The 26754-nt window shown below is 45.4% G+C and overlaps 2 protein-coding genes across 2 annotated transcripts in view; both read left to right on the forward strand.

Annotated features, from left to right (window-relative positions):
- LOC141220289 (uncharacterized) overlaps window positions 1-23546 on the forward strand; it is an 83768-nt gene extending 60222 nt beyond the window's left edge. The window contains exon 8 of the mRNA XM_073666246.1: window positions 22097-23546. Within this exon, the coding sequence (XP_073522347.1) occupies window positions 22097-23262 (1166 nt within the window). The 3' untranslated portion in view covers window positions 23263-23546. The remainder of the gene's footprint in view (window positions 1-22096) is intronic.
- Window positions 1542-9931, forward strand: LOC141220282 (uncharacterized). The gene is made up of 7 exons (XM_073666244.1): window positions 1542-1661; window positions 4301-4480; window positions 5435-5558; window positions 7684-7781; window positions 7860-7938; window positions 9298-9395; window positions 9518-9931. Exons 1-7 carry the CDS (start codon window positions 1644-1646, stop codon window positions 9641-9643), a joined length of 723 nt encoding a protein of 240 aa, XP_073522345.1. The 5' UTR covers window positions 1542-1643; the 3' UTR covers window positions 9644-9931.
- Window positions 23547-26754: the final 3208 nt, after the last annotated feature.

Below are 26754 nucleotides of genomic sequence, written 5' to 3' on the forward strand. Positions count from 1 at the left end.
ACCTGTTGGGTTCTCAAATATGTATTAACTCCCAGTAGGGCAAGGATCTCACCTTTCAGCTTCCCATAGTCCTGGTCATCATCGCAACTGAGGCCAAAGTAGGCCTTCTGCGCGTCGCCTATCAGAAACTGAGCCACCTTGTCAGCCCACTGGGAAGTTGGCAGGTTCTCCCACTCCGTGGTGTGCATGTAGATGGTGAGGAAGGCTTCTACGTCATCCTCCGGACTCGGCTTCCTCAAGACTGAACGGACCTTGTCCCGGGCCTCACGAGTTTCCAGGGTCGGTGCTGGTGGCATCTCTCGCAGAGCCGCTGTAATGCACACGCCCGGACTGACTGGCGTGTGCGTGTTTATGTAGTGATTCCACTGTGCCATGAACCGGAGAGTGCCTGGAGGGGCGTAACTAAGTATCTGCCCGATCCGACCAAGGTGGCACGACGGCATACGACGCCAGTGCACCAGGGAGGAACCGAGCAGAGGAACCAGGGTCTACTCCAGGTCAGACTCCGGACATGGCTGTTGACCCACACCGGGGAATACAGAGACAGGCAGACTAGAGCGCAGGCTGGGTTGGGTCCAGTACAGACTGGGAGACAAATTCGAAACCGCAGACGCGGTGGACAGGGCCGAGCAAAGCGAAAACCGCAGACGCGGCGGACAGAGCTGAGCAAAGCGAAAACCGCAGACGCGGCGGACAGAGCTGAGCAAAGCGAAAACCGCAGACGCGGCGGACAGAGCTGAGCAAAGCGAAAACCGCAGACGCGGCGGACAGAGCTGAGCAAAGCGAAAACCGCAGACGCGGTGGACAGAGCTGAGCAAAGCGAAAACCGCAGACGCGGTGGACAGAGCTGAGCAAAGCGAAAACCGCAGACGCGGTGGACAGAGTTGAGCAAAGCGAAAACCGCAGACGCGGTGGACAAGGCTCTGTTCACACAGAACAGACTAGAAGAGAAAGGCAGAACCAGATACCCACAGGGTACTTGCAGAGAAGTAGCGAGTGGACCACAAACTCACAAACGGAAGTACAGTGACAATGAGCAGGAGTTAGGTACGAGTACAGACTCTGCAGAAAAAGGAAAGGAACGGACATAGAGAAAAAAACAGGTAAAAGATAGGAGAGAGTTCAGACTGGAACTGAGTGTACGGAGGAGACCGACACTGCAGCGGGATACAGGAGCGGGTCTGGGAATACGGCCCCCAGAGAGGCGGGACGAACAGGCAAGGAGCGTGTTCAGACTGACCTGGAAATACAGCCTCCAGGAAGGCGGAACGAACAGGCAAGGAACGAGAACAGACTGCAGGTTAAGGTACACAGATAGGACACAGTACAGACATGGAAACAGATACTGCAAGACTGGTAACATAGACAGGACCTGGCATGTCAGAGACAAAAGCCAACTGACAGGGCAAGATGCTCAGGCATCAGTTAATTGGGGCAGCTGGTTTAAATACCAGGTGATAGACAGCAATAGGCTGAGGATGCACAAGGGGTGTGCCTGCAGCAGGTACAAAAAGCAGGAAGTGATCGGGCGCCGCCCTTAAGCAGCAGACACAGAAGCAAACAGACAGCATGGAGGGAAGCCAGAGAGACACCCTGGACTGGAGATCAAGTGCGCGCTCTTGCACAGTGGGAGATGGACCACTATGCAAGGACGCCGCCAGGTATGTTACAGCCGCAATCTGTTGCACGATCAAGTCATTAGTGCGCTGCTGGTGCTGCCCCTCCTGGTGCTGCTCCTGCTGTTGCCTCTGGAGGTGTTGGTGCTGCTGGGTGAGTACTAACTGCTTTAGAAGCCCCTCCATATCAGCAGGCTTGAGCTGTAGCTTTGCAGACTTGATCACAGACATGCTGCTTTTGGGATATGCCTCAGTTCACACTGCCCGCACTCTCTACCATATTGTAATGAGGCAGTGACCCAAGGAAAGTTCAACTTTAAATGTCTTTATTTGCACAATGTCCTCCGGATCGCAGCCGGGTGATCCAAACAGTCCGTGTAAACCTGCCGCCGTTTCTCGGGTGCGCCAGTTACGTTGCCTTCACCAGCCTTTGTTGCGCCTTCACCCAGGCTTGCATTGTACAGCGCCTCCTGCTCTGCAGCTTAGCAAACAAACCACTGACACACCCAAACCTTTGCTGAAGGTTTTTTAATGGATTCTGATGTTGTCCTCTATTTTCATCTTCTCCTATTATTGTAAAGACGCCCTCCAGGTGATCCTGTCTTCATCCCTCCTTCTCCTTAATGACCTCCTGAGGATGGACGAGGACGAGACCACCAGAAAATGATTACACTTCACCCTGGAGATCATCTCCCTGCTGAGCAGAGAAGTACAGTTATATGAAAGAGTTTGGGCACCCCTATTAATGTTAAGCTTAATGTTTTATAAAAATTGGTGTTTTTGCAACAGCTATTTCAGTTTGATATATGTAATAACTGTTGGACACAGTAATGTTTCTGCCTTGAAATGAGGTTTATTGTACTAACAGAAAATGTGCAATCTGCATTCAAACAAAATTTGACAGGTGCATAAGTATGGACACCCTTATCATTTTCTTGTTTTAAATACTCCTACCTACTTTTTACTGACTTACTAAAGCACTTTTTTTGGTTTTGTAACCTCATTGAGCTTTGAACTTTATAGCCAGGTGTATGCAATCATAAGAAAAGCTACTTAAAGTGGCCACTTGCAAGTTGTTCTCCTGTTTGAATCTCCTCTGAAAAGTGGCATCATGGGCTCCTCAAAACAACTGTCAAATGATCTGAAAACAAAGATTATTCAACATAGTTGTTCAGGGGAAGGATACAAAAAGCTGTCTCAGAGATTTAACCTGTCAGTTTCCACTGTGAGAAACATAGTAAGGAAATGGAAGAACACAGGGACAGTTCTTGTTAAGGCCAGAAGTGGCAGGCCAAGAAAAACATCAGAAAGGCAGAGAAGAAGAATGGTGAGATCAGTCAAGGACAATCCTCAGACCACCTCCAGAGAGCTGCAGCATCAACTTGCTGCAGATGGTGTCACTGTGCATCGGTCAACTATACAACACACTTTGCACAAGGAGAAGCTGTATGGGAGAGTGATGCGAAAGAAGCCGTTTCTGCAAGCACGCCACAAACAGAGTCGGCTGAGGTATGCAAAAGCACATTTGGAGAAGCCAATTTCTTTTTGGAAGAAGGTCCTGTGGACTGATGAAACCAAGATTGAGTTGTTTGGTCATACAAAAAGGCGTTATGCATGGCGGCAAAAAAACACAGCATTCCAAGAAAAACACTTGCTACCCACAGTAAAATTTGGTGGAGGTTCCATCATGCTTTGGGGCTGTGTGGCCAATGCCGGCACCGGGAATCTTGTTAAAGTTGAGGGACGCATGGATTCCACTCAGTATCAGCAGATTCTTGACAATAATGTTCAAGAATCAGTGACAAAGTTGAAGTTACGCAGGGGATGGATCTTTCAGCAAGACAATGATCCAAAACACAGCTCCAAATCTACTCAGGCATTCATGCAGAGGAACAATTACAATGTTCTGGAATGGCCATCCCAGTCCCCAGACCTGAATATCATTGAACATCTGTGGGATCATTTGAAGAGGGCTGTCCATGCTCGGCAACCATCAAACTTAACTGAACTGGAATTGTTTTGTAAAGAGGAATGGTCAAAAATAACTTCATCCAGGATCCAGGAACTCATTAAAAGCTACAGGAAGCGACTAGAGGCTGTTATTTTTGCAAAAGGAGGATCTACTAAATATTAATGTCCCTTTTCTGGTGAGGTGCCCATACTTATGCACCTGTCAAATTTTGTTTGAATGCAGATTGCACATTTATTTTCTGTTAGTACAATAAACCTCATTTCAAGGCAGAAACATTACTGTGTCCAACAGTTATTACATATATCAAACTGAAATAGCTGTTGCAAAAACACCAATTTTTATAAAATATTAAGCTTATGATTAATAGGGGTGCCCAAACTTTTTCATATAACTGTAACTCCTCTATATTTCTATCAGCTTTATTGTGTTATGTAACAAGTCCGACATCGGGAAGAGGAAATCCAGAAGAGGAAGAGAAGGATTCTTTACTGTAAGAGCAGTGATTGTGTGCAGCTCTCTGCCAGGAGGAGTTGTCATGGAGATTCCCTATAAGAGCTGTAGAGGGGCCTGGATGTCTGTCCTGAGTGTAATAATATTCCAGGTTATGGCCCCAGATTACTGGAGACGGTTATTGATCCCGGGATTTCTACTGATTGTCAGATCTGGAGTCGGGAAGGAATTCTTCTCCCTAAGTGTCTCTCTCCATACACAGGATTACACAATAGTGAGGAAGACACCGGGGGAGGGTGTGACTCCCATCATCCATCTCCAGGAGTCAGGAGGGCGGAGACCGGGCCCCATCACAGAGCCTCCCCCACACCCCCCGATACATGAGAGGAAGAAGAAGATCCTAGAGCTCAGCAACAAGATGATTGAGCTACTGAGCGGAGAGGTGACTGCTGGGACATTATACAGGACGGCACTGGAGGATTCTGGGTGATGACCGGAGAGGTGACTGCTGGGACATTATACAGGACAGCACTGGAGGATTCTGGGTGATGACCGGAGAGGTGACTGCTGGGACATTATACAGGACAGCACTGGAGGATTCTGGGTGATGAGTGGAGAGGTGACTGCTGGGACATTATACAGGATGGCACTGGAGGATTCTGGGTGATGACCGGAGAGGTGACTGCTGGGACATTATACAGGACAGCACTGGAGGATTCTGGGTGATGAGCGGAGAGGTGACTGCTGCGACATTATACAGGACAGCACTGGAGGATTCTGGGTGGTGACCGGAGAGGTGACTGCTGGGACATTATACAGGACAGCACTGGAGGATTCTGAGTGATGACCGGAGAGGCGACTGCTGGGACATTATACAGGACAGCACTGGAGGATTCTGGGTGATGACCGGAGAGGTGACTGCTGGGACATTATACAGGACAGCACTGGAGGATTCTGGGTGATGACCGGAGAGGTGACTGCTGGGACATTATGCAGGACAGCAATGGAGGATTCTGGGTGATGACCGGAGAGGTGACTTCTGGGACATTATGCAGGACAGCACTGGAGGTTTCTGGGTGATAATCGGAGAGGTGACTGCTGGGACATTATACAGGACAGCACTGGAGGATTCTGGGTGATGACCGGAGAGGTGACTGTTGGGACATTATACAGGACAGCACTGGAGGATTCTGGGTGATGACTGGAGAGGTGACTAATGGGACATTATGCAGGACAGCACTGGAGGATTCTGGGTGATGACCAGAGAGTTGACTGCTGGGACATTATACAGGACAGCACTGGAGAATTCTGGGTGATGAGTGTAGAGGTGACTGCTGGGACATTATACAAGACAGCACTGGAGGATTCTGGGTGATGACGGTGTCGTTGTTGTCAGGTTCCTATAAGGTGTCAGGACGTCGCTGTCTATCTCTCCATGGAGGAGTGGGAGTATCTAGAAGGACACCAGGATCGGTACCAGGAGGTGATGATGGAGGAGCTCCGGCCTCTGACATCACCAGGTGAGAGGAGACTCTTGTTGGCTCCGGTGGATGTGATGACGTCTCTTGGCCTCGTCCTATAATAGATGATTTTTCTCCAGACTTGCTCTGGTTTTCTCTACATTTTCTCACAGCTTTCATTCCCTGATTATTCTCTTCTGATCTGTGAGTTGCGGTTTCTCCGCTGTCGTCTTCATCAGTTTTGAGTCTTCGGCGGCTTCTTTCAGAAACTTTCACCTTCCTTAGAGCATCGGTCACATTTTGTCTGCAGATGTCCCAACTCTTCTGTCCGTTCTCTCCTATGATTTCTTTCGGTACCGGAGTCTGATCGTTACTCAGCAGAGTCAGGGTTAATTTACTGATGATTTTCCACCTAATCTGCTGTAGCTTGTCCATACCTCTGAACTCTGTGTGGCATTGACCTGGTCTCTAATCTGAGCTGCTGTTAACCTGCGATTTCTGAGGCTGGTGACTCGGATAAACTTATCCTCAGAAGCAGAGGTGACTCTTGGTCTTCCTTTCCTGGGGCGGTCCTCATGTGAGCCAGTTTCTTTGTAGCGCTTGATGGTTTTTGCAACTGCACTTGGGGACACTTTCAAAGTTTGCCCAATTTTTGGGACAGACTGACCTTCATTTCTTAAAGTAATGATGGCCACTCGTTTTTCTTTACTTAGCTGCTTTTTTCTTGCCATAATACAAATTCTAACAGTCTATTCAGTAGGACTATCAGCTGTGTATCCACCTGACTTCTGCACAACACAACTGATGGCCCCAACCCCATTTATAAGGCAAGAAATCCCACTTATTAAACCTGACAGGGCACACCTGTGAAGTGAAAACCATTTCCGGTGACTACCTCTTGAAGCTCATCAAGAGAATGCCAAGAGTGCGCAAAGCAGTCATCAAAGCAAAAGGTGGCTACTGTGAAGAACCTAGAATATAAGACATATTTTCAGTTGTTTCACACTTTTTTGTTAAGTATATAATTCCACATGTGGTAATTCATAGTTTTGAGGCCTTCAGTGTGAATGTACAATTTTCAAAGTCATGAAAATACAGAAAAATCTTTATATGAGAAGGTGTGTCCAAACTTTTGGTCTGTACTATATGTATATATTTTATTATTTGGCAAAATAATGTATGTGTGTGTGTAGATAAATAAATATATATATTTTATACAAAAACATTTGTTCTAATTTTGGGAGACAAAGCAAAAATAATGGGGACTTCAATCTGAGATCCTGGTCTGGTGGTAATAAGTGTAAGTCTCCCTTAAAGGGATGTTTGTCAGAAGAATATGTATTATGGAGCTTTTCTGTGGAGTTTGACCAGACAATCTCTCCTTGGCTCCCCGTGTGCATCAGTAAGTGCCCATGACCCCGGTGCCGGCTCTCTAGTTGTCCTTTCTACACATTGATAGGTGCTAACCGCTGCGTACCGGGTGCTCCCCACAACACCGTCCTTCCGGGCTCTGTGACTTCATCCGTCAGCCGTACATGTGCCCTTTTTTCCTCCTTTAGAGACAAACGCAGAACTTGCTGCTTATTTTAGTGTTTATACCGAGGCGGATGTCGAGATTTATCTCTATTTAAAGAAGAAGAAAGACACGGTAACTCGTCTTTTAATAGATCAGGTTCTCTCCTCTGAGTGATCCCAGAGGATCCTGTCCAGGAGGGAGGCCGTGTCCTCATGGTGACATCATGAGCTCTCAAAAATACAATCACTGGTAAATAGTCACCGTCCTTCCCCCAATCTCCATACAGTGAATTAGGAGAGAAGAAACCGATGGATGAAAATGTGCTTTCTCCAGCTCCTCTGTGGTTCCTTCCCTGGTGGAGACGAGACTTGGAGAAGTTGTTTCTTAGTACGGCTCCTCCATCTGACTGATGAGGGTCTTCTCTGTCCCTCTCCTCAGGGTCCTCATCCTCCGAGTGCAGAGCAGAGAGCATTAGGCTTTGGCCTCGCTGATTATCACTTCATACTTGAGGCCCACAATGTGCTGGGTCCTCGGTACCGGGGGGTGAGGACCACAACAATGTAATTTATTCCCTGATACATAAACATAGAATTACCGGTTCTGAGAGACGAGTCTTATATATAGACAGATACACGGCAGGTCATGTATTCAGTCTGTGTGTCTCCACAGATGGATCCAGGAGGAGAAATCCACCAGAGAGATGTCCCCGTCCTCTGTATCCCCAGGACTGTCCAGAGGAGAATCACAACATCCTGGAGGATCATCAGGTAGATGACACTGAAGTCCCCACAACATCTGACCATGACGTGATGGGACCTGAGCTCATCTTACAATGTTCTTTTTAGGGTGAAGATCTGATTGATATTAAGGTTGAAGTTATACATGGAGCACAAGAGGCGACCGCAATATGGGCCGATCAGCTGGGTGAGGAGGGGAGACTGTCATGTCGGTTCTGTGGTCATCTACTACTTCCATCATTGCATGACACAATCTACAGTGGCATGTAAAAGTTTGGGCACCCCTGGTCAAAATTACTGTTATTGTTGCACAGTTAAGCAAGTTGAAGATGAAATGATCTCTAAAAGACCTAAAGTTAAAGATGACACATTTCCTTTGTATTACCCTTGGACATTTGTGTGCTCAGATAACTTTGACCAATGATTCGGACCTTACTTAACCTGTTAGGGTTAGGGCTCGTTCACTATGATCGTTAGGAAAGGCCAGCGTTATAAAAACCCAGCCTACTCTAACAATGTGCCAAAAAAACAGCAACCATGGCTTCTTCTAATCCGCTGTCTAGCACTCTGAAAATGGTGGAGGCCCACAAAGCAGGAGAAGGCTATGAGCAAAGCGTTTTCAATTTGCCCTTTCCTCGGTTCAAAATGTAATAAAGAAATGGCAGTTAACAGAAACAGTGGAGGTCAAGATAAGGTCTGGAAGACCAAGTTAATTTTCAGTAGGATTGCTAGAGAGGCAAATCAGAACCCTTGCCTGACTGCAAAAGACCTTCAGAAAGATTTAGCAGACTCTGGAGTTGTGGTACATTGTTGTACTCTTCAGAGACACCTGCACAAATATGGCCTTCATGGAAGAGTCATCAGAAGAAAACCTCTCCTGTGACCTCACCATGAAATTCAGCGTCAGAAGTATGCAAAAGTACATCTAAGAAGGTCTGATGCGTTTTGGACACAAGTCTTGTGGACCGATGAGGTTAAAATAGAGCAATGATCCAAGTTGTGTGGAGAAAAAAGGGCACAGAATTTTAGGAAAAGAACATCTCGCCAACCATTAAGCATGGTGGTGGATCAAGCCTGCTTTGGGGTTGTGTTGCAGCCAATGGCACAGGGAACGGGTAGAGGGAAGAATGGATTCCAAGAAATTTCAGCAAATTCTTGATGCAAACATAACATCATCTGCAAAAAAGCTGGAGGTGAAAAGAGGATGGCAAATGATAATGATACTAAACACACGTCAAAAGGCACAAGCTGAAGGTTTTACAATGGCCCTCATAGTCCCCTGATTTGAACATCATTGAAAATCTGTGGCTAGACCTCAAAATAGGAGAGGATGCAAGACGACCCAAGAATCTCACAGAACGGGAAGAATTCTCCAAAGAAGAATGATTGAAAATTCCTCAAACAAGAATTGAAAGACTATTGTCTGGCTACAAAAAGCATTTACAAGCTGTGATACTTTCAAAAGGGGGCGCTACTAGGTACTAACCTTACCGGGTGCCAAAACTTTTACATGTCACTGTATTCTGTCACTATGTGTTTCCTACAGATGGACTCATGGAAAGATATCCACCAGAGAGATGTCCCCGTCCTCTGTATCCCCAGGACTGTCCAGAGGAGAATCACAACATCCCGAAGAGTCATCAGGTAGACGGTGCTGAGCCCTGTACCGGATCTGTATATGGAGGGACATTTCTGATCGAGGTCATAGATGTCATAGATTTTGGTGGTTTCTTGTATTGTGCTGATTGTTACATCTGATATATCAGGAGGAAGATCCGACTAAGAATAAAGTGAAGGACGAGACAGAAGAAGAAGCGATGACGAGGGGGGATCAGCCGTGTGTGAGTGACGGGAAGGAGGAGATTCCTGTAGATGTTTCCACAGGTGTGTAATAATGACCGGCGTGTGATGATGATGACTGGCATGTGACTATGATTAGCGGCGTGTGATGTTGATGACTGGCGTATGATGATGATGATTGGCATGTGACTATGATTAGCGGCGTGTGATGATGATGACTGGCGTATGACGATGATGATTGGCATGTGACTATGATTAGCGGCGTGTGATGATGATGACTGGCGTATGACGATGATTGGCATGTGACTATGATTAGCGGCGTGTGATGATGATGACTGGCGTATGACGATGATGATTGGCATGTGACTATGATTAGCGGCGTGTGACGATGACCGGTGTGTGATATTGTATGAAGTCTCCGGTGCAGTGAAGCTTTATCCGCCGTCCACATCACAGCAGAAGCGTCCGGTGATGGCGCGGCTGCTCTTGTACAGAGTCCGGTTGCGCACCGATGAATAACTGGGCCGCATTCACACCTCTTCTTAATGATTTAATAAGCACATTTTTATTTTTCCTAATTGTGTTTTTTAATATTACTTCCATCTTTTATTTTCATATTATTCTTACACAAGTCTCATGCTGCCATATAAATGACTGAGCTTGCGATTCGGACAGAACCCCGGGGGAAGATTCCGTATAATGAGGCGCTGTGGACGCCGTCTGGCCTATGATCCAGTGATGTCCATCTTTTTCAGCGTGCATAAAAGCGCAGTCGACCAGAGGCTAGACGGAGTCCGGTGTAACTCTGCTGCCTCATTATTCTGAATGGATCCCTCGGGGGTGTCATCTGAATCATGTATTTTGTAGATTTAGATGGAAACCCCGATGTACAGTGGGTGCGGAAAGTATTCAGACCCCTTTAAATTTTTCACTCTTTGTTTTATTGCAGCTATTCGGTAAGTTCTAAAAGGTTCATTTTTTTCTCATTATAGTACACTCTGTTCCCATCTTGACTGAAAAAAAACAGAAATGTAGACATTTTTGCAAATTTATTGAAAAAGAAAAACTGAAATATCACATGGTCATAAGTATTCAGACCCTTTGCTCAGTGTTGAGTAGAAGCCCCTTTTGAGCTAGTACAGCCATGAATCTTCTAGAGAATGATGCAACAAGTTTTTCACACCTGGATTTGCGGATCCTCTGCCATTCTTCCTTGCAGATCCTCTCCAGTTCCGTCAGGTTGGATGGTGAATATTGGTGGACAGACATTTTCAGGTCTCTCCAGAGATGCTCAATTGGGTTTAGGTCAGGGCTCTGGCTGGGCCAGTCAAGAATGGTCACAGAGTTGTTCTGAAGCCACTCCTTTGTCATTTTAGCTGTGTGCTTAGGGTTATTGTCTTGTTGGAAGGTGAACCTTCGGCCAAGTCTGAGATCCAGAGCACTCTAGAAGAGGTTTTCATCCAGGATATCTCTGTACTTGGCTGCATTCATGTTTCCTTCAATTGCAACCAGTCATCCTGTCCCTGCAGCTGAAAAATACCCCCATAGCATGATGCTGCCTCCACCATGTTTCACTGTAGGGATTGTATTGGGCAGGTCAAGAGCAGTGCCTGGTTTTCTCCACATATACCGCTTAGAATTATCACCAAAAAGTTCTATCTTCGTCTCATCAGACCAGAGAATCTTATTTCTCATAGTCTGTGAGTCCTTCTTGTGTTTTGAGCAAACTCTATGCGGGCTTTCATATGTCTTGCACTGAGGAGAGGCTTCCATCTGGCCACTCTGCGATAAAGGCCCGACTGGTGTCAGGCTGCAGTGATCGTTGACTTTGTGGAACTTTCTCCCATCTCCCTACTGCATCTCTGGAGCTCAGCCACAGTGATCTTGGGGTTTTTCTTTACCTCTCCTACCAAGGCTCTTCTCCCACGATTGCTCAGTTTGGCTGGACGGTCAGGTCTAGGAAGACTTCTGGTGGTCCCAAACTTCTTCCATTTAAGGATTATGGAGGCCACTGTGCTCTTAGGAACCTTGAGTAATGCAGAAATACTTTTGGAACCTTGGCCAGATCTGTGCCTTGCCACAATTCTGTCTCTGAGCTCCTTGGGCAGTTCCTTTGAGCTCATGATTCTCATTTGGTCTGACATGCACTGTGAGCGGTGAGGTCTTATATAGACAGGTGTGTGCCTTTCCAAATCAAGTCCTATAAGTTTAATTAAACACAGCTGGACTCCAATGAAGGAGTAGAACCATCTCAAGGAGGATCACAAGGAAATGGACAGCATGTGACTTAAATATGAGTGTCTGAGCAAAGGGTCTGAATACTTATGACCATGTGATATTTCAGTTTTTCTTTTTTAATAAATTTGCAAAATTGTCTGCATTTCTGCTTTTTGTCAGTCAAGATGGGGTGTAGAGTGTACTTTAATGAGAAAAATAAATGAACTTTTTAGAATTTACCGAATAGCTGCAATGAAACAGAGTGAAAAATGTAAAGGGGTCTGAATACTTCCCGTACCCACTGTAAGTGTTCAGCGTACAGCACAGGATAAATATGCTCCAAAATGTTCTGTACCCCAAAATGCCACCAAGAGCTTCTACTCAACCCACAAAAAAAACAAGTCCCCACTCAGGTTCATCATCTGTAAACAGTAATATAGGGGGTGTCCATATTACTGGTAGCACAAAGGCTCTGGAAAAGTGACTTGGCTCCCACTTAAAGAAATCCAGTGACATCTGCGCTCCCAAATCCAAATGCCCCTTCCTCCTGGGCCCCACAGTGTGCAGTTAGCATCCAGATGTTTGGCATTACTGTAGCGGGGAGAGCCAATTTATTTCTCCAGAAAGCACTAGCTGGGAATCATGTACTGGGCGCTACAACGTAAGGGCACTACAATGTACCGGACACTACAATGTACTGGCCACTATAATGAAATATTTGCATTTTCACTTCGCAACATCCATTACTGCTCGTTTCTGGAAAGCACCCATGGAGTCAAATTCATCACTACACCTGTAGATACATTTCCATAGGGGTGTAGTTTGCAAACTGGTGTCACTTGAGGGGGGATTCTGCTCTTCTGCCATTTAGGGGCTTTGTATATGGAGTCTGCAAACTGTTCTACTAAAGTTTGTTCTCCAAGAGTCAAATAGCGCTCCTTCCCTCCCGAGTCTCGCCATGTGGCTAAGCAGTACAGTACAGACACATATGGGGTATTGCCCCGTTCAGCAGAAATTGTATAAAGTTATGTGGTCATTTTTACCCATTTTCCCTTGTGAAAATGTAAAATCTGGGGCTAAAATAACATTATAGTGGTAAAAATGTAATTTTTTTTTTCTTCACCGTTCAATTGTATAACATTTTGTGAATCACAATTACCTTGTATTCATTGGGAAAGTGCGCGGTGGATGCTGGGTGTGACGCGCGGGGAAACCCCACCCACAGCCCAGCGTCCACCGCGGGGATCGCATCACCGAGTCACGCCTCACTTGACGTGACATCAGAGGAAGCAAGAGCCGGCTGAGGCCGGGGGTCGCGTGATGCCGGTGAGTGGCCAGCGATAGCGCCGCTCACAGCCAATAAAGACAAAGCAAGGTAATTAAAAGAAATCTTCTCTCAACGGGTTAATTACATTGGGGGCATTTTTAATAGTAGTGGACAACTTCTTTAATTACGTGGACACTTTTCTATACTAAGCTCAAGATATGAAGCTTGAGAGAGTGAAATGGCACCGGAGGTACATTAAGGGAACCGGTCATCAGTAATTACCACTTAAAGAACTATTTGCTGTCTAATCTCTGCCACCCCTGACTTGTGCCAATGTCACCAGTTTATAAGTGTCATTCACTTTACCCGTCATTGTGTTAATGTTATGGCATGTAGTTGTCCTCCTTATTATCGGTACTTTCACTGACGAGGGTCTTCATTGTGAGATCCAGAAAATACATTCAGAAATCTCTTTTGTGTTGAAGAAAAAACTCACATCTAATTTATCTTTCATCCTTATAGGAAATCCTTGTGAGAATAACGGGTTATCACTAAATTGTAAAAAAGAAGATATCTGGGAGCACGCTAATGGAGGAAACCTCATCACTAGTGTTGAGCGATACCTTCCGATATCAGGAAATATCGTATCGGATTGGATCGGGCCGATACCCAAAAAGTATCGGATATCGCCGATTCCGATACCGGAAACCAATGCAAGTCAATGGGACACAAATATCGGAATGAAAATAAACCCTTTCTTTCCTTGTAGGTTAATTCTACATGAAGTAAAACAACTAAGAATAATGTAGAATGACATGAAAAGCCGGCAATTCATCAGCGGCATACACCGGTACCCGACAATTTACAACAGAAAGAATAGAGCTTCACACATAGATTAGATAGATAGAAACATGTCAGTCACATATATATGAAGTACAGTGGCAGTGTTGCTTACTGTACTTGTCATTTAGTGTAAAGGATTTATTAAAAAAAATATTAGTGTTTTCGTGCACCGTCTCTTTAAAAAAGCCGGCCGGCATTTCAGCATCTGTACCCGACAATTTATAACAGACAGAATAGAGCTTCACACATAGATTAGATAGATAGAAACATGTCAGTCACATATATATGAAGTACAGTGACAGTGTTGCTTACAGAACTTGTCATTTAGTGTAAAGGATTTATTTAAAAAAATAATAGTGTTTTCATGCACCGTCTCTTTAAGAAAGCCGGCCGGCAATTCAGCATCTGTACCCGACAATTTAGAATAGAAGGAATAGAGAATCACACATAGATTAGATAGATAGAAACATGTCAGCCACATATATAAGAAGTACAGTGACAGTGTTGCTTACTGTACTTGTCATTTAGTGTAAAGGATTTATTAAAAAAAATATTAGTGTTTTCGTGCACCGTCTCTTTAAAAAAGCCGGCCGGCAATTCAGCATCTGTACCCGACAATTTATAACAGACAGAATAGAGCTTCACACATAGATTAGATAGATAGAAACATGTCAGTCACATATATAAGAAGTACAGTGACAGTGTTGCTTACAGAACTTGTCATTTAGTGTAAAGGATTTATTTAAAAAAATAATAGTGTTTTCATGCACCGTCTCTTTAAGAAAGCCGGCCGGCAATTCAGCATCTGTACCCGACAATTTAGAATAGAAGGAATAGAGAATCACACATAGATTAGATAGATAGAAACATGTCAGTCACATATATATGAAGTACAGTGACAGTGTTGATTACTGTACTTGTCATTTAGTGTTAAAATAAAGGATTTATTTAAAAAAAAATTGGCGTGGGGTTCCCCTTAATTTTAGGCTCTAGCGGAGGTTAAGCAGACAGCTGGGGCAAATGTTTGAAGCCTGGGAAGGGGGTAATACCCACGGAGCTTCCCAGGCTACTAATATCAGCCCCCAGCTGAATACCTAGCCTTTACTAGCTATTAAAATGGGGGACCCCCCCAAAAAAATGACGTGGGGTCCCCCCTAATTTAATAGCTAGCACAGGCTAGGCAGACAGCTGGGGGCTGATATTAATAGCCCAGGAAGGGTGCCATGAATATTGGCCCCCTCCCAGGCTAGAAACACCAGCCGTCAGCCGCCCCAGAAATGGCGCATCCATAGGATGCGCCAATTCTGGCACTTAGCCTCGCTCTTCCACGCTGCCCTGGTGCGGTGGCAGGGGGTAATAGGGTTGGGGTTGATGTCAGCTTATAATGCCAGCTGACATCAAGCCCAGGTTAGTAATGGAGAGGCGTCTATAAGACACCCCCATTACTAACCCCATAGTCAAAGTTAAAAGAAAACACAAACACCCAGAATAAAGTCCTTTAATTGAAATAAAGACACAATTCTTTATTGTTCTAAATTAAACCATACTTACCATCACGCCCATTCCAGCTGAAGCCAACGATCTCCTGCAATAAAAGAAAAATAATAAAGCAACCTCATCCTTACCTTTCGATGGTTCCCAGGACAGCTCCAGCTCTGCTACATCGAGATGACAGGCTGGACCGCAGCAGAAAGCTGCCATCCAGCCTGTCATCCCGCAGACACTGAGAAGCGCAGGCATGCTTGCGCTCCTCAGTGTCTCTCTGTGACGTCATCCAGATGAGCCGAGTTCATGTCCAATGAACTCAGCTCACCTCATGCACGTCACTGACAGCGTGGGAAAATTCTCCTGCACTCAGCGCTTCAGCGTGAGAATTCTCCCACGCTGTCAGTGACATACATGAGGTGAGGTCATGTCCAATGAACTCAGCTCACCTCATGCACGTCACTGACAGCGTGGGAAAATTCTCACGCTGAAGTGCTGAGTGCAGGAGAATTTTCCCACGCTGTCAGTGACGTACATGAAGTGAGCGGAGTTCATTGGACATGACCTCGGCTCATCTGGATGCCGTCACAGCCAGACACTGAGGAGTGGAAGTATGCCTGCGCTTCTCAGTGTCTGCGGGATGACAGGATGGATGGCAGCGTTCTGCTGCGGTCCAGCCTGTCATCTCGATGTAGCAGAGCTGAAGCTGTCCTGGGAACCATGGAAAGGTAAGGATGAGGTTGCTTTATTATTTTACTTTTATTGCAGGAGATCGTTGGCTTCAGCTGGAATGGGCGTGGTGGTAAGTATGGTTTAATTTAGAACAATAAAGAATTGTGTGTTTATTTCAATTAAAGGACTTTTTTCTGGGTGTTGTGTTTTTTTAAATACTTTACTAGAAATTCATGGTGGTCATGTCTAATATTGGCGTGACCCCATGAATTTTGGGCTTAGGGCCAGCTGATAATGCCAAGCTGGCCTTAACCCCTTTATTACCCAGTGAGCCACCGCACCAGGGCCCTGGATGAGTTGGGTACAGCGCCAGAAGATGGCGCTTCTATGAACGCGCCATTTTCTGGGGCGGCTGCGGACTGCAATTTGCAGCGGGGGTGGCCCAGAAAGCTTGGGTCTCCCTGCGCTGCGGATTCCAGCCCCCAGCTGCCTAGTTGTACCTGGCTGGACACAAAAATAGGGCGAAGCCCCACGCATTTTTTTTTAAAATTATTTCATGAAATTCATGGAATAATTAAGAAAAAAAGGGCTTCCCTATATTGTTGTGTCCAACCAGGTACAAATAGGCAGCTGGTGGTTGGGGGCAGCCTGTTCCTGCCTGCTGTACCTGGCTGGACACAAATATAGGGCGAAGCCCCACGTCAATTTTTTTTAAAATAAGTCCTTTATTTTAACACTAAATGACATTTGAGGAGTTAATAAAGATGCAGTCCCTAAATTATTATTTATTTTTTAATTAATTTTTCCCAAAACTTTTGACGTGGGCTTCGCCATATTTTTGTATGCCAGCCAGGTACAGCATCCAGCTTCTATGAACGCGCCATTTTCCGGGGTGGCTGCGCACTGCAATTTTCAGCGGGGGGAGGGGGGGGGCAGAAAGCTTGGGCCTCCCTGCGCTGCAGATTCCATCCCCCAGCTGCCTAGTTGTACCTGGCTGGACACAAAAATAGGGAGAAGCTTCACGTATTTTTTTTTTTTAATTATTTCATGAAATTCATGAAATAATTAAGAAAAAAAGGGCTTCCCTATATTGTTGTGTCCAACCAGGTACAAATAGGCAGCTGGTGGTTGGGGGCAGCCCGTTCCTGCCTGCTGTACCTGGCTGGACACAAATATAGTGCGAAGCCCCACGTCAATTTTTTTTAAATCATTTCAGGAAATTCATGAAATAATTTAAAAAAATTGATGTGGGGCTTCGCCCTATATTTGTGTCCAGTCAGGTACAGCAGGCAGGAACGGGCTGCCCCCAACCACCAGCTGCCTATTTGTACCTAGCCGGACACAACAATATAGGGAAGCCCTTTTTTTCTGAATTATTCCATGAATTTCATGAATTTAAAAAAAAAAAAACGTGGAGCTTCGCCCTATTTTTGTGTCCAGCCAGGTACAACTAGGCAGCTGGGGGCTGGAATCTGCAGCGCAGGGAGGCCCAAGCTTTCTGGGCCCCACCCGCTGCAAATTGCAGTCCGCAGCCGCCCCGGAAAATGGCGCGTTCATAGAAGCGCCATCTTCTGGCGCTGTACCCAACTCATCCAGGGCCCTGATGCGGTGGCTCACTGGGTAATAAAGGGGTTAAGGCCAGCTTGGCATTATCAGCTGGCCCTAAGCCCGAAATTCATGGGGTCACGCCAATATTAGACATGACCACCATGAATTTCTAGTAAAGTATTTAAAAAAAACACAAACACCCAGAAAAAAGTCCTTTAATTGAAATAAACACACAATTCTTTATTGTTCTAAATTAAACCATACTTACCATCACGCCCATTCCAGCTGAAGCCAACGATCTCCTGCAATAAAAGAAAAATAATAAAGCAACCTCATCCTTACCTTTCCATGGCTCCCACGACGGCTCCAGCTCTGCTACATCGAGATGACAGGCTGGACCGCAGCAGAACGCTGCCATCCAGCCTGTCATCCCGCAGACACTGAGAAGCGCAGGCATACTTCCACTCCTCAGTGTCTGGCTGTGACGGCATCCAGATGAGCCGACAATGAACTCGGCTCACCTCATGTACGTCACTGACAGCGTGGGAGAATTCTCCTGCACTCAGCGCTTCAGCGTGAGAATTTTCCCACGCTGTCAGTGACGTGCATGAGGTGAGGTCATGTCCCATGAACTCGGCGCACCTCATGCACGTCACTGACAGCGTGGGAGAATTCTCACGCTGAAGCGCTGAGTGCAGGAGAATTTTCCCACGCTGTCAGTGACGTGCATGAGGTGAGCTGAGTTCATTGGACATGACCTCGGCTCATCTGGATGACGTCACAGAAAGACACTGAGGAGCGCAAGCATGCCTGCGCTTCTCAGTGTCCGCGGGATGACAGGCTGGATGGCAGCGTTCTGCTGCGGTCCAGCCTGTCATCTCGATGTAGCAGAGCTGAAGCTGTCCTGGGAACCATGGAAAGGTAAGGATGAGGTTGCTTTATTATTTTACTTTTATTGCAGGAGATCGTTGGCTTCAGCTGGAATGGGTGTGGCGGTAAGTATGGTTTAATTTAGAACAATAAAGAATTGTGTCTTTATTTCAATTAAAGGACTTTTTTCTGGGTGTTTGTGTTTTTTTTAAATACTTTACTAGAAATTCATGGCGGTCATGTCTAATATTGGCGTGACCCCATGAATTTCGGGCTTAGGGCCAGCTGATAATGCCAAGCTGGCCTTAACCCCTTTATTACCCAGTGAGCCACCGCACCAGGGCCCTGGATGAGTTGGGTACAGCGCCAGAAGATGGCGCTTCTATGAACGCGCCATTTTCCGGGGCGGCTGCGGACTGCAATTTGCAGCGGGTGGGACCCAGAAAGCTTGGGTCTCCCTGCGCTGCAGATTCCAGCCCCCAGCTGCCTAGTTGTACCTGGCTGGACACAAAAATAGGGCGAAGCGCCACACATTTTTTTTTTTAATTATTTCATGAAATTCATGGAATAATTAAGAAAAAAAGGGCTTCCCTATATTGTTGTGTCCGGCCAGGTACAAATAGGCAGCTGGTGGTTGGGGGCAGCCCGTTCCTGCCTGCTGTACCTGGCTGGACACAATTATAGGGCGAAGCCCCACATAATTTTTTTTTAATTATTTCATGAATTTCCTGAAATAATTAAAAAAAAATTGACGTGGGGCTTCACACTATATTTGTGTCCAGCCAGGTACAGCAGGCAGGAACGGGCTGCCCCCAACCACCAGCTGCCTATTTGTACCTAGCCGGACACAACAATATAGGGAAGCCCTTTTTTTCTTAATTATTCCATGAATTTCATGAAATAATTAAAAAAAAAAAAACGTGGAGCTTCTCCCTATTTTTGTGTCCAGCCAGGTACAACTAGGCAGCTGGGGGATGGAATCTGCAGCGCAGGGAGGCCCAAGCTTTTTGCCCTCCCCCCCCCCCGCTGAAAATTGCAGTCCGCGGCCGCCCCGGAAAATGGCGCGTTCATAGAAGCTGGATGCTGTACCTGGCTGGCATACAAAAATATGGCGAAGCCCACGTCAAAAGTTTTGGGAAAAATTTATTAAAAAATAAATAATAATTTAGGGACTGCATCTTTATTAAGTCCTCAAATGTCATTTAGTGTTAAAATAAAGGATTTATTTAAAAAAAAAATGGCGTGGGATCCCCCATAATTTTAGTCTCTAGCGGAGGTTAAGCAGACGGCTGGGGCAGATGTTTGAAGCCTGGGAAGGGGGTAAAACCCACGGAGCTTCCCAGGCTACTAATATCAGCCCCCAGCTGAATACCTAGCCTTTACTAGCTATTAAAATGGGGGACCCCCCCAAAAAAAATGACGTGGGGTCCCCTCTATTTTAATAGCTAGCAAAGGCTAGGCAGACAGCTGGGGGCTGATATTAATAGCTCAGGAAGGGTGCCATGAATATTGGCCCCCTCCCAGGCTAGAAACACCAGCCGTCAGCCGCCCCAGAAATGGCGCATCCATAGGATGCACCAATTCTGGCACTTAGCCTCGCTCTTCCACGCTGCCCTGGTGCGGTGGCAGGGGGTAATAGTGGTGGGGTTCATGTCAGCGCCAGCTGCCATGAAGCCCAGGTTAGTAATGATGGCCGTCTATATGACACCCCCATTACTAACCTACAAAGTGTTAAAAAGAAAAAACACACTACACCCAGAAAAAAATAATTTATTTGAAATAAAACACCATTTTATTTAATTCTTAGTTTAATAAAAAAAAAATAGTTACCTGTCCACGTTCCTGCGCTGATCTCCCATGCACAGCTGTCACATCTGGAGATGGTGACAGCTGTGCATGGCTGCTGTAAGCTCACGCTGCCGGGAACACGTCCGCTCCCGGCAGCGGGAGCCACTGACTGAGGTCACCGGAGTGCATTCAGGCAGCGCAGCTCCGGAGACCTCCTTTACGGCAGTGCTGTACCGTGGGAATTTCTCACGATACAGCAGTGCCGTAAAGGAGCTAACCGGAGCAGCGCTGCCTGAACTCCGGTGAACCCTTACGGCCCCGTCATTCTAGCGGCGGCAGCGGTTCAGAGCGGTCACATTCTATGTGGCTGCTCTGAACTGGAGATCTTCGTGGGACACTCGTGGACTACTACGGAGGGGTAAGGATAAGGTTGTGGTTTATTATTTTATATTTTATTACAGGAGATCGATGGCTTCGGGGAATTAGGTGTCTTGGTGAGTATAGGTGTAGTTTTTTATTTTTTACTTTATTTTAGGTGGCGATCGGCGGGGACAGGTAATGTATGAACTAATTTCTTTTAGGTAACCACTGGCCACCAATGACATGTATCTAACATTTATTGGGGACACAGTAGGGCAATTTAAATAGCAGGATCAGGCTGATGGGAACTACTGCTCCCATCGAGCTGATCCTGCTGGCAGGAGTGGACGGGGGACAGACATAGGCCGATGGGAGTAGTAGTGTCACATCGGCCTATGTCTGCCCGCACACACACCCGCACACACACACCCCGCACACACACACACCCCGCACACATCGCACAGACACCGCGCACACACACCCCGCACACACACCCGCACACACACCCCGCACACACACCCGCACACACACACCCCGCACACACACACCCGCACACACACCCCGCACACACACCCCGCACACACACACACACCCGCACACATCGCACAGACACCCCGCACACACACACACCCCGCACACACTAATCATGACGGGTCCGGGAGGTGAGGCTGACCTGTGCGGCCGTGGGAAAGTTGATGTGAGTTCATGCAGTCAAGCATGAACTCACATGAACCCTCTGAGGGCACCGCGGCTACTTCAAATGAACAGCTGATCGGCATCAGCTGATACCTCAGCTGTTCATTTGAAATAACCGGCGGGAAAGCGCAGCACAGAACGGGAAAGCCGGCGGTGAAGTCTTTTCACTGCCGGCTTCCCCGCCCGGGTCCTTCGCTCCTTGGTGCTGCGCTCCCCGCCCGGTCCTAATTTACGATCGGGATGGGAGGTGGCGAGGGGAGCGGAGGATCGGGGTGGGAGGCTGCGGGGAAGCAGTATGGGGCTGCGTGATTGTTTAAAAGCCGGCGGCTTTTTACCGCGCGCCGGCTTTTAAACAATCAGGAGAATTCTCCCACGCTGGGATGGCATTCTGATGACAAGCTGGATCGCAGCTGAGCGCTGCCATCCAGCTTGTCATCCTTCAGAGACACTGCAGAGCGCAGGCATTATGGGAACTTCCGATTCCGGTATTCGATATTATAAAAGTATCGGAATTAAGTATCGGAATTCCGATACAGTGAATATCGGCCGATACCCGATATTTCAGTATCGGAATGCTCAACACTACTCATCACCCTTCCTGCACCTCCTGGACTTCACCGTCCTTCACTTTCTTATAACCCTCCTAATCATGAGGAATCATCTCCTGAACAATCTCGCATTGATACCACAATTCCAGGTGACACAGATACAAGATTTCAGTGTGACAAGAAATTTACAAAAAGTTCAGATTTTTTAACACACAGAAAACACACAGGTAAAAAGCCATACTCCTGTTCAGAATGTGGGAAATGCTTTACATATAAATCACAATTTGTTATACATGAGAGAATTCACACAGGAGAAAAGCCATTTTCATGTTCTCAATGTGGGAAGTCCTTTAAACTTAAAGGGAGTCTTATTACACATCAGAGAATTCATACAGGAGAGAAGCCGTATTCATGTTCAGAATGTGGGAAATGTTGTAGAAGTAAATCAGACCTTGTTAAACATCAAAGAATTCACACAGGGGAAAAACCTTTTTCATGTTTGCAATGTGGAAGGTGCTTTACACATAAATCACAGCTTGTTACACATCAGAGAATTCACACAGGAGAAAAGCCGTATTCATGTTCAGAATGTGGGAAGTTGTTCACGAATAACTGGAGTCTTATTAACCATCAGAGAATTCATACAGGAGAGAAGTCATATTCCTGTTCAGAATGTGGGAAGTCCTTTACAGAGAAAAGGAGTCTTATTCCACATCAGCGAATTCACACAGGAGAGAAGCCATATTCGTGTTCAGAATGTGGGAAATGCTTTACAAATAAAGGTGATCTTATTACACATCAGAGAATTCACACAGGAGAAAAAACACTTTTGTGTTCACTATGTGGGAAGACCTTCACAGCTAAAGGGCATCTTAGTAGACATCAGAGCATTCATACTGGAAAGAAGCCATATTCATGTTCAGAATGTGGGAAGTGTTTTAGTTATAAATCAGATATTGTTAAACATCACAGAATTCACACAGGAGAAAAGCCATATTCATGTCCAGAATGTGGGAAATGCTTTACAGAGAAATCAACACTTGTGACACACGAGAAAATCCACACAGGAGAGCAGCCGTATTCATGTTCAGAATGTGGGAAATCTTTTATATGTAAATCAAATCTTTCTACTCATAAGAGAATTCATACAGGAGAAAAGCCATTTTCTTGTTCAGAATGTAGGAAATGTTTTAAAAGTAAATCAGAGCTGGTTTTACATCAAAGAAATCACACCGGGGAGAAACCGTTTTCATGTTTACAATGTGGAAAATGCTTTACAGGTAAATCACAACTTCATAAACATCAGAGAACTTACACAGGAGAGAAGCCGTATTCATGTTCAGAATGCGGGAAATCTTTTATACATAAATATCAACTTGTAAAACATGAGAGAAGTCATACAGGAAAGAAACTGTAATTATGTTCACTGTGTTTTATAAAGTTTAATAAGCATTGTTCAGCATAAATGAGTACACCCCCTTTGATGAGTAAGATTTTGTTTAATAGCTCACTGAACACAAGATCAGTTTCTAAAATTTTGCCAACACTGAATTTCATAGAACATTTTTTTTGTAATCAAAACATGAAAGTAAGGGTAATAATATAACTCTCATTAGAAAATCTTCAGTTTTACTCAAATTAGTTGATGCAAAAATGAGTACACCCCACATCAAAAGCTACTACATCTATTATTTTGTATGGCCTCCATAATTTTAAAGGACGTTCCCAAGTTTTCTAGGCCTGGAATGAACAAGTTAGTGACAATACTATAACTATCTTTATTCTCTTTTTCGATAACGAGCTCTTAGAGCCTGGATGCTGGATGGAGCGATGACAACTTGTCTCTTCAGAATTCCCCATAGGTGTTTGGTTGGGTTCAGATCAGGAGACACTTGGCCACTGAATCACTGTCACCCTGTTCTTCAGAAATGTAACAGTGGCCTACCAAGGGAACAGAGTGATGGCAGCATCTTTTCTGTCACTATAGAGCAGAACATCTGTGAATTCAAGATACCATCAATGAAATGTAGCTCCTCATGCAGCCGCACATAAGGACACGGCCACCACCAGGTTTCTCTGTAGACACCATGCATTCTCATTGCATTCCTCACGTCTGAGACAGTTTTGAAACCATCAGTTCCAAAAAAACCTTTATCTTGGTCTCATCACTCCAGAGTATAAAGTCCCAGGAGTCTTCATATGTTTCCGCATGTGTCCTGGCAGATTGTAGGGCGGCTTTTTTGTGTATGGGATTTAGGAGAAGCTTTCTATGTGGACAACACCCATGTCTGCCATTCCTCTATAGAAAACATTGTCTGCTTTCAGCTCATCTCTCAATGCTTGGATGAAAAATCACAGTTGGGAAGGAATGGACGGGACAAAGAAAGTTACTGATAATCCAGCACTTGTTTTCCAGTGTGAATAAAACCAAAAACTTTTATTGAACAAATCAAATTAAAATCATAGAAACATTAAAAAACAGATAGGAGCAAAACATCTCTGCGTTTCTACCTGGTATTTGTGTTCAGTTCTTCTTCATGACATAATAAATCACCAGTAACCGGCTTCTTATACACATCATAGGGTCTAATGCACAGCGGAGACCCCCAGCCCCAAATGGACGTGTGCAAGTATGTCTACATTACCCCTATGGACGATCATATGTCCACAACAAAAAGCATCCGTGCAATAGAAGAATGAAGTGTCTGCATCTATAATGTGTATATTATGTATAATTACTATAAAAGAGGAAAAACACAATTCAGTAAATGGATACAAGGTCTGAAGGAAGCTTCATATCACTGGGGAATCTGGGGTCCAATTCCAGAATCCACAAGGCTTCTCTGGGGTGTACTTTTTATACCAATCTCCCCCTTAGCTGGTCTGGTGACATATTCAATACCCACAACTGTAAAGTGATTAATCCCTATTGTGTTGTATGAGATGTTGTGATGCTGCAGATGTATTACGTGTTGTGGGGCCAAGAACGTCCCTAACGTGTCCCCCAATGTGGTGACGTAAGGGTCTGACCGTGCCCCCCACATATTGCAGCAGACAAGCTTCACATTGTATGGTGTCAATGACGTGTGGAGCTACAACTAATGAGATGTCGGATATTATAGGGTTTATTATGGTTAGTAGATGCAGACATTTTTGCTTTGTGCACAGACTTGCACAAACCACATTTATTTCTCCCACATTCAATGAAACCTTTGGTGTTTGTCCTCCACGTGTCAGTTGTCTTTCTTGTTGCTGGATCCTTGTCGGTGTATAACATAGGTAAATGTTTTCTGGTAATATTCACTATATTATAGGAATCTTCTCTGCAGCCAGTATTGAATGTATCTCTAGACTGATGGATATTTCCTTCTTTGTGAGTTTTCGGTAATGTATGAAATATTGGACATTGTGGGTGATTTTCCTTTAATCGTTCTATTTGTTTGGCATTAAGTACAGCCGATACCAAACCCTCCTCCAAAAGACAATGTAAGGGGGTATTGTATGAATTAGTAGGATCTCCATCTAGAGTGCGGCATATATTAGTATCGTCATCCATGTTCATAACCTCCGGCTCATACAACCCACTATCCAGAGCTGTGATCGAGCCCCCTTTATCTGCAGCTCTAATGACTTTATTAGGGCTGTGCTCAGGGCCGTATCTGGCATTCATGCTGCCCTAGGCACTTTAAGTGGTCACGCCCCCTACTGGTAATTCATACTAAAAGTGCTCACACCCTTTAGGCCCCCTTCACACGTACCGGAGACACACACGTACACCCATTATAATCTATAGGCTGCGCACATGGTCACACGGACCGGACATGTCCGTTTTTTGCCGGCAGCTCGGGCGTCAGTACGTCCTGCACACAGATGACATAAAGTGTGACATCCGCACACACGTCTGTGTGACACGTGCCGGAAGAGAGCGCAGAATAGAAATGACAGATATTTAGGTGTTAGATGTGCAAAGATCGAGATAGATGATAGATATCCGTGAGATATATAATTAGTGCCCTGTGTGTGGAGTTTACTGTACTTGTGTTTAGCTAATAAATTAAAAAAGCGATGTGGAATCCTCCCTATTTTTGATAACCAGCAAAGGTAAAGCAGACAGCTGTGAGCAGATATTATTAGGGTGGGAAGGTCCTCGGTTACTGGGCCCTTCCCAGCCTAAAAATACCAGCCCTCAGCCGCCTCAGAAATGGGACACCAATTCAGGTGCTTCGCACGGCTCTTCCCGATTGCCCTGGTGCGGTGGCAATCGGGGTAATGGCGGTTAGGGTTGATGACAGCTGTGATTTGTCATAAAACACAGCTGTCTTCAAGCCCTCAGGTTAGTAATGGAGAGGGAAAGGAAAGAGATCCCGGCACTCACCTGTAGTCAATCATTTATTCCACATCCACAAATCTGCAAAACGTTTCAGCTCCTCCAGAGCTTTTCTCAATTGTGGGCAATCACATAGAAATACAACATTTATATAGAAAAAAAACAAGGAAATGACATCACAATGAAATAAAAAATGAAAAAAACTACAAACATTCATATAATCATATTAGTCTCATTATATAAAATATACACTGCTCAAAAAAATAAAGGGAACACTTATATTCTGTTGTGTAACTCCAAGTAAATGAAACTTCTGTGAAATCAAACTGTCCACTTAGGAAGCAACACTGATTGACAATCAATTTCACATGCTGTTATACAAATGGAATAGACAATGGATGGAAATTATTGTCAATTATCAAGACGCCCTCAATAAAGGAGTGGTTCTGCAGGTGGGGACCACAGACCATATCTCAGTACCAATGCTTTCTGGCTGATGTTTTGGTCAGTTTTGAATATTGGTTGTACTTTCACACTCGTGGTAGCATGAGACGGACTCTATAACCCACAGAAGTTGCTCAG

Source organism: Phyllobates terribilis, unplaced genomic scaffold (assembly GCF_046119375.1).
Source record: "Phyllobates terribilis strain yellow unplaced genomic scaffold, ASM4611937v1 Scaffold_279__1_contigs__length_2497574, whole genome shotgun sequence".
In the NCBI taxonomy this organism is placed as follows: Eukaryota; Metazoa; Chordata; class Amphibia; order Anura; family Dendrobatidae; genus Phyllobates; species Phyllobates terribilis.